Source organism: Sphaeramia orbicularis, chromosome 4 (genome assembly GCF_902148855.1).
Source record: "Sphaeramia orbicularis chromosome 4, fSphaOr1.1, whole genome shotgun sequence".
Classification (NCBI taxonomy): Eukaryota; Metazoa; Chordata; class Actinopteri; order Kurtiformes; family Apogonidae; genus Sphaeramia; species Sphaeramia orbicularis.
Genome location: NC_043960.1, coordinates 39506084 through 39519447, shown reverse-complemented (window position 1 = coordinate 39519447; position 13364 = coordinate 39506084). Strand labels below are relative to the sequence as shown.

At 37.6% G+C, this 13364-nt stretch overlaps 1 protein-coding gene across 1 annotated transcript in view; it reads left to right on the top strand.

Annotated features, from left to right (window-relative positions):
• The window catches only part of fgf22 (fibroblast growth factor 22), a 33503-nt gene extending 25585 nt beyond the window's left edge, over positions 1 to 7918 (top strand). The window contains exons 2-3 of the mRNA XM_030132544.1: positions 2505 to 2608; positions 6731 to 7918. Coding sequence (XP_029988404.1) covers positions 2505 to 2608; positions 6731 to 6925 — 299 coding nt within the window. The 3' untranslated portion in view covers positions 6926 to 7918. The remainder of the gene's footprint in view (positions 1 to 2504; positions 2609 to 6730) is intronic.
• The last annotated feature ends 5446 nt before the right edge of the window (positions 7919 to 13364 follow it).

Here is a 13364-nt window from a genome sequence, read left to right as displayed (position 1 = left end):
AAAAAAAAATTATTACAAAAGCAATTGATGAGATTTGTTAATCAGATTTGTTCTATGTACTCAGTGGTTTTCAAAGTTTTTAATCTCATTGTGGGATCATGAGTAATCAAATTATTGGTCCATTTTTCTCCAACAAAAGATCATTTGGTGCAAATGTTGACCTTTGACCTTTTGACTGAATATGTGGCACCACAACCGGATGACCTTCAACCAACCATCATTTTCCAGGTAGATGGTGCACCACCATATTGGGTTCTGGGTGTTGGTGGGTTCCTAAATCAAACATTTCCAGACCGTTGGATTAGAAGGGATGGTCCAGTTCCCTGGACACCTCGTTCACCAGATATCACTGCCCTGGATTTCTTTCTGCGGGGTTATGTTAAAGATATTGTGTATTGAACAAAGATACAGAACATCAACGACCTGAAGGAAAAGATCACTGATGCCATTGACGCCACTGATGAGGCTACGATACAACCAACATGACGAAAATCCAGTAACGTCTTGATGTGCTTTGTGCAGCTAATGGTGCCCAAATAGATGTGTATTAAATGAAGCAAAAAACTTTATTATCTACTTCTCATTTTGTAATAATTTCCACAGACTTGTCTATTAACTTGCTTTTGTAATTATTTGTTAAATTGAAAAGAAACTTTATGTACACCCTGTATAATATGTACAGTATAACAACTAGGCCTATATTAACAGCATGGCATAGCATAGCATAATATAGTATAGTATAGTATAGTATAGTATAGTAAAATAATTGTTTTACTGTGTACTTACATTATATCATAAATGTTCTAATACATGTGATCACCAGTCATCTTCTTTACTAATGTTAACATATATCAGTTTATCTAGTATTAAGTGAGGATTTAACATGAGCCAATAGAACATCTGTGTTACCAAATATATTTATGGGCTTTATATATGAGCGAAATTACATAAATATAAAACTGTTGGAACACATCACACCAATGACTTATAGAACTGTCTATTTCTATTGATTACCTCCGCCAAGGAGGTTATGTTTTTGCCATTGTTTTTTTGATTGTTTGTTTGTTTATCTGTCTGTTTGTCTGTCCGTTAGTGTGCAACATAACTCAAAAAGTTATGGACAGATTTTGATAAAATTTTCAGGGTTTGTTGGAAATGGGATAAGGAAGAAATGATTAAATTTTGGTGGTGATCGGGGGTGGGGGGGCCCACGGGGGGGCCCATTTCCAACAAACCCTGAAAATTTCATCAAAATCTGTCCATAACTTTTTGAGTTATGTTGCACACTAATGGACAGACAAACAGACAGACAAACAAACAAACAAACCCTGGCAAAAACATAACCTCCTTGGCATGGGGGGGCCCACGTGGGGGGCCACTGATCAGCCTTGGCGGAGGTCTGCGCTCTCCGAGTGCTTCTAGTTTTAAATGTGCCTTCAGTCAATTCAAAATTGTCCACAAAGTTGGAATAATTTTGTTTTCAGATACATTCCTCGTTTTATTCCTATTTATACACATGAGTAACCACCTTTGACCAGGTGCAATGCTTAGTCCCACTCACACTTTATTTATTGAGAGTAAATCACATTGTCCCAATCATTTCATGACAAAAGTTAAAATTATTTTATTCCAGCTTTATGGACAACAGTGTAAGGGTAGATTAGAAATATTCATGTCAATTGTCAATAATTATCACCATAAATGCAAAATCAGTGTTAACGTAGAAGTTGATTTCTAAAATTGTTATGTTTGATTTCTCATACTAAGTGAGGATTATTGGAAATTACAAGGTTAATTGTGGTTTATATGATTATTTATGGTCAGAACAAGACAAACATTTCAGAAGTCTAGAGGTAGAACATTTAAAACACTTATGAGACAAATCAATGTGGAGTAACATCATGTAAAACCAATCTCTGAAGTGCATGGTTAGTGTTTCAAAGTGAACCATAAAGATGACATTAAAATGTGAAATTATAATGTACAGTGCATATAATCATGTAGAGTAAAATGACTAAAACTTTGAAACATTACCTCACTGGTAAAAATTGATTTCTGACTGAGTTACATAACATAACTTCAATGGCAAAGAAAACAATAACTACAACAATCCTTTTCTGCTTCACAATATCCATGTGTTATTACTGCTTTGTTGAAAGATGTGCAGCAGCTGAAATCACATATAATTCACACACTTAACTCTGGGGCTCATTCATGATTTGTTAAATAAAGCTGTAAGAAAAAAATACAGTCATTACACTTTTGTAATATTGATCAAATGTCAGCCTCTTGCTCTTCCTGCTGCTGATCTGGGCTGGTTTCCGAACTCTCTCAGGCCAGTCGAGCCTGTCTGATATTTTTTTTTTCCCTCTTGTCTTGGTCTCTCTCCCTCGAGTGTATGGCTGTCTGGTATTCTAATCACTAATGTCAGGGTGGCTTTTGATGGGGGAACTCCCAGAGCTAGATGTTTCTAACCCAGACTCTTGTTCCCTTTTATTTTCCAGGCCTGATGGAAATCCGATCTGTCAGTGTGGGAGTTGTTGCCATCAAATCTGTCAGCACTGGGCTGTACTTAGCTATGTCCAAGAAAGGCACGCTCTTTGGATCGGTGCGTATACAACCTGGCAACATTGTTTCTGGAGGTCAAGATGGGAGGGCTGAGAAAGGAAGGGCGGTGAGGGCCAGGGAGGTGCATAGGGGTCCCAAATAAGTGCTTACCCAAACATGTTTGATTTGACTAAAGTGAAGGGAGATCTCAGGAATCTTCTGTTAGAAAGTCCAGGGGGAGGTCAGAGTGCTGCTATCAATCATGGCTGTACACCTGGGCCCTGGTTGATGATACCTGCAGCTTGAGTTGGCTTGTTCCACTGTCAAAATAGTTTTCAGAGAAAAGAAATCCAACCAGCAATGACAAAGAGCCAGCTGGGCTCCTTTAAAGTCTTTGCGTGCCATCTGCCAATTGTTGTTCGCACAGCAAGCTTTCAAAAGTAATCACCGCTCTTTGTTCGAATCAGCCACACATCAGGCCTGAGGTGCACGGCGAAGAGCTTATGCACTTACAAAAAACAAAATCAGGGACCGGCGATCAGTCAGCGAGAAGTGATAATAACAGTGCCCTCAAGAAGCAACACAGTAAGCAAAACAAATATGAGCCTGAAGACCCAGGGCTTTACTACAGCCTGGATGGATCCATCTATAATAAGAGGAGGGCAGGTGAATCATGCCAGGCTCCTACTATCCTGATCCTATCACAGAGAGGGCCTCATTCTGGCAGCACGATAACAATCTGAAAAAGGGAATGCAGCAGAACCTCTTGTCACTGCAATATCTTTCAAGACTCTTTGACTAACTGATAAGAAGTGGTAACCACCCATGAAAAAGTGGGCTTTGCTTAGTTGTTGACTGCTGTCCTCACAGATCAGCTTTGATAAAACCTCATTTTTATCTTGTCCTAAAAAAATATTTTGTCACTCACCACAACATGTGGTGTCTAGTCACACAATTAGTTGCAAGTTTTGGGATGTTATCTATCAAATCTGTCACGATGCCACGATAATACACTGTTGCCCATAAAGTTGGGATAAAATATCTTTACCTCTTCTCATGAAATGATTGTGACAATGGGATTTATTGTTGATAGATAAAGTGTAAGTGGGACTCAGTATGTAATCATTGCACCTGGCAAAAGGTGATGAGGGTATGCATAAAAAGGAATAAAAAAAGAGGAATGTGCCTGAAAACAACATTATTCCAACTTTATGGGTAATAGTGTATTTTGTATGGGCTGTCGAAAGCACTACTTAATGTCATTAAAAAAGACTCTGGGGTAGTATTACCATACATCAGCCTTGGTGAAAACTTTAATACAATTTGTAGATAATCCTGTTTTAGAACATATTACAATGCTTTAACCCATAAAGACCCAAACAGTCACTGGTGACCCAAATCATCTACTGATCTAAAATGTTTACTGTTTAACTTCTGAACCACTAAACCTATAAATACTCTGAAATAACGGGTGTAAAATACAGTTTGTTATCTTTTCATGATCATCAGATATGACCCATTTGGATGTTCAGAGGCTCTGTAGTGAACATGGAAACACTATTATCTTCTACAACACTGATTCAACAGTAAAACCCATGAAGTTGGATCAATGACAGAGAATGGAGACACTTGTTTTATGTTCAGTTAATGATAAATTTTACTGAAAAACTCACTTTTTCCACAGTTTTTTTCTGTTTCTGACATAATAACCCTCAACTTTAATCTGAGCTTTTATGGACATTTACATGATCAGTGAATTAAACATAAGAAAATACCAGATTTTCACTGAAAAAATGCAAAATAAAGAGGATAATATTATAAATGGTGATAAATCACTGACTATTTTGGAACTGCTCCTGGGTCTTTATGGGTTAAATTACACTGTACAAATGATTTAATTCTCGATTGCTGTCTTATTTGAAACAATCCTTAAAACCCTCATCCCCTGCACAAACGTAATCACTAAAGAAGGAAAATACCTGTTCTCAGCTTAAAACTCATTTTTAGATGTACGTAATGCGGCCATTTCCAAACTTAAAGGCAGACAATTATTTTACTGAGTCACATATTGGCAGAGTAAAATATTTAACAATGCAGTGATATAAAAGTGAATATTAGAGCCCTGTTTGTGTATGATTTGTTTCATTCATCTGTTTGTTGTTATGCTTATTATGCCATTAATGACATTTGGACACTGCATCCAGCTCATGAGTTTTCCATAACGTTGACATTTTTTTGGGTCTCAAACTGAAAAAGTCTTGAAATTCCAGACCTTAAAGTTTGATTTGTGACGTTGCAGATACAATAACCAGTAGCCATTAGCACAGATACACTAATGAAATTCATTCTTACACTTTGGTAATTAATAATATTACCATCTTCAAATGATGTGGATGATTCAAGATGTGAGGTAGAGAAGATGGCAGATCAGAGACTAACTTGTAATATTCAGGATTGGACTCAAAAATAAATCTACCTGGAAAATATCTTACTGCAACACCAGACATTACCATTTGTGTTGTGATTGGAAGTTGGCCGAGTGCAACACAGCAGGACTAACAGTCGTCGCTTTTCCATTGACCGTCAAATTGCGCAAATATAACTTGCGCATAAAAATTTACCTAATGGAAAAAACGTCAATTTCACCCAAATTCTCGTTTTTCGATGAAAAGTTTTTGCGCTGGCAAGAGGTGTTTTTTTTGGGTGTAGCTGCATTGGAAAGACCTTTTTCCACTACTAGAGTCACGTGAATAAAAAAAAAAAAAAAAAAAAAACAGATGTTGATGGATGTTACCGCAAGCGCAGAGCAAGAGTTTTAAAAGAAACATGGCGCGGTATGTGTGGACACACCAGGAAATAGTATGGCATAGAGGGGTAATATATAATAATAACACTGGTCTACAAGGAAAATGCTTCCAGAATAAAAGTAATGAAATTTTACCACATGAGAGTCACTGATAAAGAAAAATCAAGTCAAAAATGCTGGTTTGCTGAACTTTCCAAGATACAGCCTTGGGTCGAAATGTGAAACTCAAGAATTAATGAGAGAATGGGTTTGACTCAAAAGGAATATTTGTCTCAGAGCTACAAGATCTACTTCAAAACACTGTCTGCACATTAGAATACATTCACTTTACAGGTTCTATTTAGTGGAAGATTTATAAAACTATTATATAAATGTACATAAACCAATATACAGGGTGGGGAAGCAAAATTTACAATGAACATTTACTTGTTTTTTCTCAGCAGGCACTACGTCAATTGTTTCGAAACCAAACATATATTGATGTCATAATCATACCTAACACTATTATCCATACCTTTTCAGAAACTTTTGCCCATATGAGTAATCAGGAAAGCAAACGTCAAAGTGTGTGTGATTTGCTGAATGCACTCGTCACACCAAAGGAGATTTCAAAAATAGTTGGAGTGTCCATAAAGATTGTTTATAATGTAAAGAAGAGAATGACTATGAGCAAAACTATTGCGAGAAAGTCTGGAAGATACTATTAAAGAAGAATGGGAGAAGTTGTCACCCGAATATTTGAGGAACACTTGCGCAAGTTTCAGGAAGTGTGTGAAGGCAGTTATTGAGAAAGAAGGAGGACACATAGAATAAAAACATTTTCTATTATGTGAATTTTCTTGTGGCAAAAAAATTCTCATGACTTTCAATAAACTACTTGGTCATACACTGTCTTTCAATCCCTGCCTCAAAATATTGTAAATTTTGCTTCCCCACCCTGTACATAAACCAATATTTACAGTATGTGTAATAACACTTGATCATATACCTTGAAAACATCAGCAAACCGGCACTTTTGTCATTTATTTTCCAATTAATATTATTAAAATACGTAACATTTAGCACATTTAATGTCTGAAGCAAATCATTTCTAAAAAATTGTAGACCAGTGTAATTAATATATCTGTAAATCAACATGATATTTATGTTCGTCGCCACGTTTATGGAATGACTTCTCTAGTCATCTCGCGATAATAAATAAACAAATCATCATATTTGTAATTTAATGGAAAAAACGATATTACACACTTCTGTTTTTTCGACATTTATGAAATATCAGTGAAGTTTTGCACAGATGTCCAATGGAAAAGCCAGTAGTGAGGGATTATCTGCAGACTTCTCCATAACAACCTCTGTAACCGCTGCCTCTGTTCGCAGGTGAAGTACAACCCGAGCTGTAAGTTCAAGGAGCGCATCGAGGAGAACGGATACAACACGTACGCCTCCCTTCGTTGGAAGCACGGTGGCAGGCAGATGTTTGTTTCTCTGAACGGGCGGGGGAAACCACGGCGAGGTCACAAGGCCCGAAGAAGACACCCATCCACTCATTTCCTGCCTATGCTTCCCTCCTAGCTGCCTAAGTTTGAACTCTGACAGGCAATCATATTTTTATTATTCCATCTTCCTGTCCCATAAGTGTACATTTGTTGGTATAACATTTGTAGAGTTAGTAAAATGTGTACTTTTAAGTTATTTTCTCCATTTTCTAATGATTATTCAGTAACACAGTCCAATACAGTAGAGTCCTATTATCCTCAGGCTTCAGTCTGACAGCAGTACCTGTCTGTGCCCATCGATTTGTACTGTGCATCGATCTTCTTCGTCTGTAAGCTGGAGGCAAACATTTGGGTGACTTTAAGAGAACTCAAAAGGCACATGAAGGCTTGAAGCCAACAAATGTTTGTTGTTGTTTTTTTTTTGTCTGTTTTATAAGCTCAACAAAATATGAGGGAAAATATTGAAAAATTACTTTGAAAAAACAAAAAAATGTTGCGATAACTGCATCACTTTAATATTCGTTGATAAGAGACACTGTTCCTGATTAGCGCAGACAAGATGGAAACCTCTACTGACTTTAACAAATCATATCAGAAATGCGCTTTTTTGTCAGTACATGTCTTTATACAACAGAAAGAAAGCTAACTACTGGGATCACATGCTGGATTTCCTGAGTTGACCTCTGTTTGTCTGTGAACGCATGCTTTTATCCGACTCCTGCCCCTCATTCATCAACCTTCAGCTAATAGATTAGAAACAGTGTTTGAAATCATGCAGTCTCTCTCATCTCTTAATTCAGTCGTGACATAGCAATTTCTAGTTATTTAATGCATTTTACAGACTATTTGTACACCTAATGTCACATAGCTGCAACTTCAGTCTTTAATTTTGTACACAGTAGTAAACGGTTTTTACCTGTTGCCTCCTGTCAAGTCTCGCTAACATTTTCTTGAGAACAAGGCTGTTGCTAATAGAACATTTAATATATTTAAAACATTTTGTACTCTTTAACTGTTTGAAGTTGATGTTTATTGTTGCATCTTTGTGTTGGATTATAACCCGACTGTTAAAAAAAAAAAAAAGAAAAAAAAAAAAAAGAAGGGAAAATAATAACTGTATTCAAGTCCATATTCAGCTCATTTTGTATGGTATTACAGTACATTTGTGGTCCATTTATCACCATTTATCAACAGCTTTTAAAAAGTAGGCCAGTAATAGCAGGTTGTGTGTGAGGTTAAAGTCTCGAAACAAACAGTCTCTAGGTTCATTAAGCAAAATAAAATCATTTGAGTGCCTTGGTTCATGCTGAGTTTGGTAAACTACAATAAAAAATGTGACTAAATAACGAGTCATGGTTCCCTCCCTAACAACAGCGAAACTCCTCTGCTCAGTTTCTTCTGTGATCATTAACAATAGCATTATCATGTCTTGTGTGTGGCACTGATTGTTAAGTGTTGGTAACATCTCCATCAGAGCTCTCCGACATAATCCCCTCCTCCTCATCATAATCATGACAAAACTCACAGCGGGAGAGCCGTTGATGTGGAGGACCTCCCCGTGTCTTATAAAAGCTCTGTGTTTATGAACTATGCGACGGAGCATCAAGGTCATTTACACACAGACGAGCCCTCCAGTGGCACAGGAGGCCACTCGGTCTTTTCAAGTGAACAGAAAGGAGAGTCTGGGATGAATAGTAGCTGTTTGGGGTGAATAAAGGCCAACCTTTCAGCCTGTCATAATGTGAGATTACTGTGACGGGGTACATGTCTGGTCAGAATGGCGTGAAGTCACACTGTAGTTCAGATGTAAAGGTCTGAGTGCAAATCACAAATATCAGTATGGGGGGTCTGGTTGTACTGTTGCTATGCAAAAGTTTTTGTATGAAGCTGTGTATCACATAGGAGCATTATAGTTCATTGTTTAAACTGTAAAATATACTTTAAAAATGCTCATATTAACAAACAGAATACATATGTCACTTCTGTCATCTTGTATTTTTGTAGGAAAAAAAGTCAGATGGTGAATCAGGTGTCCCCAAATATATGATCATTGTCCATCCGTCAGCCACCACAGTCCCTAAAAACACGGCACGGCACAAAGTAATCCTATTTTCTGCCTGTTCTTTCGATTGACTCGCCTCCTTGTCAGCGACCTGCATCTCCTCTTCTCTACCTCTCCTTCTCCTCTTTTAACCGTCCAAGAATCTTTCCTTTTTCTCCTTGGCCTGAGGGTGCGACTGGCTCTCGGTGCCAGATCCAGGGACACCAAATGGGAGCTGTAATTATCATTGCTCCACTACTGTCCTGTCAGTGTGCTCGCCAGCAAAACAAGAGGGATCCTTTGGAAGTCCTGATCAAAAGCTTTGGCCTTTGATCATGAAACAAAAAGGAAAAACCTAAACACTGTGCAAAATCAATGTGGAATGTCCCAAAGAGAGTGCGGGAGAATGGAAATGACAGCTATCCAGAAGACATCGTCAGCTCCTCATCTGACATGACGTATAGGAGCCACAGGTGTTTGAGCTGTGTTTGACCACTTTAAAGTAAGCAATAGATGTGTATTATTTAGTAGAGTGCACAGCAGCCTATGACAGTGTTTTTACATATGCGTGCTTCTACGAAACTGGTCACTAAAAACAGGACAGAGGGGCTAGAAATTCAAACCAGATATAGACTAATGTTATGAAGCAAGTTTGGAAGCACTTTGGGTCTATTCTAAAAATAAATATTTACTGAAATCAAAGAGAAACTATTTTTATATTATTTTTATACAAGAATCCGCATGTAACATGGTAAAAATGACACGAAAATCACTACTACCACTACTAGTTTTTTGGATATCTTTTTAGTCTCTCACAGGTACATTTTGGGAATTGCACTGGTTAGAGTGTTTCACAAAAATGGCTGCTGTTGCAAAATCACTCGCAATTTGTTTATGTTTGAATGGGCAGGTTCTGCATGTAATGTGAGTGGACACGATGGGTTACGCACAAAATCTGGAATGAAACTGCGCTTCATGAAAAACCTACATGTCTGGATTAGAAAAAATACAGTGTCTTTATTTATAGCAGTATATAAAAACCATTTCAGCAATGTTTTCAAGATAAAATCTACTGACACCTACGTAGCGTTTCCTGTCCCAATTTTGGTCCTATTATTGGCACCAATATTTTATTTAAAGTTTATTAATTTTGGGATGGCTCACAGCAAGAGTATAATTTTTTTGCATTTATCTAAGGTCATCATTAGGTACATCCTGGGAGGAAATATGTCTACATTTCTTTTTTTATTGGGTCTAAAAAGCTGGAAAAGTGCCAGGTACTGAAATGAACCCAGTTTCACAGAAGCACCCATATAGTTTTTTTGCACTGATTTTGACTGAAAATGTGCACAGCTAAAAGTTAAACCCAATTTTGTGATATTTCTGGATAAAAATATTTAAAAACAGCTAGGACTATGTTGGACATTTTCTTGTGTATTTGAAATATAACAAATATTTCCAAACAATGCTCAAATTCTAATATAATTGTTAATTTCTTCACTGTTTGTTAAATATCACTAGAATGGAATAATATGACTATGTTTCTAAATGTTATGTTTTTCTCAGTGAAATCCTGTAAGTGGTTAAAATTCATGCAGTTATGTATGTTTAGAGTTTTTATTGTGATGGGTACTAACAAAAGAGGTGGATTTGCAATGGATATCTGCTATTGTTTGGATTGAAACACCTAGTGGCAGAAAATACATGTTAAGTATTTAAAGATTCAACATATAACATTTGCACTTGTGGAGAAGTTTGTGTTGAAGTCAACTCCATTGTCTACCTCCAGATGTAACACAGGAAATGAGATTCCACACAGGACCCGATTACTGGGGTTCCTGCAGCATTTTATTGTCACTGAGGACACATTCTGAAGATTGGATATGGTCACTTATTTTACGTAGGTTAGTTGCCTTAGTAAAATAGGAATGAATGGGTTTTGTTGACAGGTTCTCAAAAAAGCAAATGGAATCTAAAGTCTTCCATAACAGCAAAATTAAATACAATGCAATAAATTGTCATATAATAAAAAAACAAAAAGTATGAACAAACAGTATAGAGTGACATAACACTAAGGAAAAAACAGTGCCAAATCAAAACCCCATTTGAAAGCGCTTTTACAAATACATTTCAGAGCGGTTTTCTAAACTTCACAGTGGACAGTCTGGAGATTCTACATTCAGTTTTAGGACACGGTGGTCAACCTGTGACACATGTACAGGCCGTAAACACCAGAAGCTTCAAAAATACACCAACATGTTAAATTAATAACAGTTTAAAACTGTTGACACAAACATGTTGCAACAAGTTATGTACATATTTACCTGCTCATACTATTGTCTTCCATACATCTCCAGCTCAGTGCAAATGTACGAAAAGTAAAAAAAAAAAAAAGACCAAGATGTATTTAGCGATGTTTTAAGGCAAAGACACACCAACCCAACCGCTGATTGTCATCCCCAGAAAAGGTAGCCCGACAAATCAGTCAACTCCCATCTCCCCGACACAGTCAAAAAAGTGTGAAGAACACACCAAATCAACAACCAATTACGGCATACAATCTGCACTTGCGCAAGACATAAAGTCGGAAAATGATGGAACATCTCTCTAAATACAGAGCTCGCTGTCATCAGTCATTGTTGTCAGCAGAGAGTTTTGATTAGTCAAGAAGGGTTGTTGTTGTGCTCATTGAACGGATGGCTAGTAATAAGAAGATACTGCCAATGTCAGCTCTCGGGCTTCTTCTTGTGGAAGAAGAAAGATGTCACAGGTGAAAACTAAGGAGAAATCGTGCTATGCTAACAATGCTAACAGTGTTCACTTCATGGAATGAATGAAGTTCATAGGCAACACTGACTGGCACTCATTCAGATACAATATGAGCAGTCAATGGTCTATTATAGAAGACAATAATAGTGTGAAGTACCTTGGCATAGCTGTATTCACATGGAAACTTCTCGTTCACTGATTCACTAGTTAAGGGCTATCCCTCCACCAATCAGATTGGTCCGACTGAACAACAGGTAGTGTTCGATTACACATGTTGAATCAGCCGAAAAAACTGGCAACGACATTAATGATGGCTGATCGCAGAGAACACACACACCAGACTCATGTCACCAACCTCGCCAGACAGCCCGATGACGTCTGACCACCAAAAATTGGGTTGGTGTGTTTTCGCCTTTAGTGGTGTAGCTACTTCCTGAGTAACTGCCACTGCCTTTGGACCAAAATTTGCAGTGGTACTGGTAAACTTATAATGCAACACTTGAAATGTCTGTCACAGTATAAGTAAATGAACAACAAACAATATAAAGAATTCAAAATAAAAACAAATATCATATTTACAAGTTTCAAAACATACTCAAACTTCCTTGAAGCTGTATTTTATTGTATTTTAATCATCAATATACCACCCATCTAAATAGAATACTAATCCAGTTTCCCCACAGAACGCCTTGAGGTCTTTACATGCAGGGAATGTTTTATTTTATGTCATTAATTCACACTTCAAAATATTTTTTATAAGTTTATTACAGTTCATGAGAACTTTCATACAGAATATGAATATCACATACTGCATTTTTGTGAGCTTTTGCACCGCAAATAAAGGCCTCCACCAATCATTTGGGTGGAATGGACATCATGACAAAAGTAATGATGGACTGTATGATGACCTAATGATGAAGGTACAGTGAAGTGAAGAGTGTCTGTAACATGTGTGTTATTCTACCTGGACACTGGATGTAGACCCAGAGGACACACAGGCTGTAGATGGTCTGGTCTGATGGGATGGTCCAAAGATACTTGAATCTTCCATTAAACAAGCGCCACAACTCTTACAAACTGTGACATATTTTAGTGTATTTCACCCTTTCGTCTTGTTTATTCGTCGCACCACTGGGGCGTAAAGGCCTTCATGCTCACTCCTGAGTTCATCATTGCCTCAGTTCTGCTTCACTTCAGAGCTAACAGGCTCCAACATTAGCTACAACAGCTCCCAGCGCAAAACGAACTCCAGCACAAGCTTTCACGTAAGCACCCAAAGTCTTACATCTCATCTGCACTTCCATGAAAACATCACTTGGGTGAAGGTTTTCTGCATGACCCAATAAAAATAAGTGTTTATAGAAAGAGTTACTTTGAATGCTTAAAAATTAATTTGCAGCTGAGTGACAGAAAAAAGTAATAATAGAAGCCCATTTTGTGGGGCCTTAGCCAAAATCTACAGGGGCACAAGTCATGCTGCTTCAGCGACAACAAACCACAGCCTCTGAAACCTTTGAAACCCTGTGTGGTCATTTTCTCTCACAGTGACTGAAAAGAACTGTGGTGGGTAGGGGAGAAAAAAAGAGCCCCTCGCCACTCATAATACCAATCTTATGTATGTAGACGAAAATGGGAGGGATGGGAGGGGTTGGGGGGGTGGCAGACGGACTAAGGCACAATTTTAAAGCGCTTATTGAATTGCCAT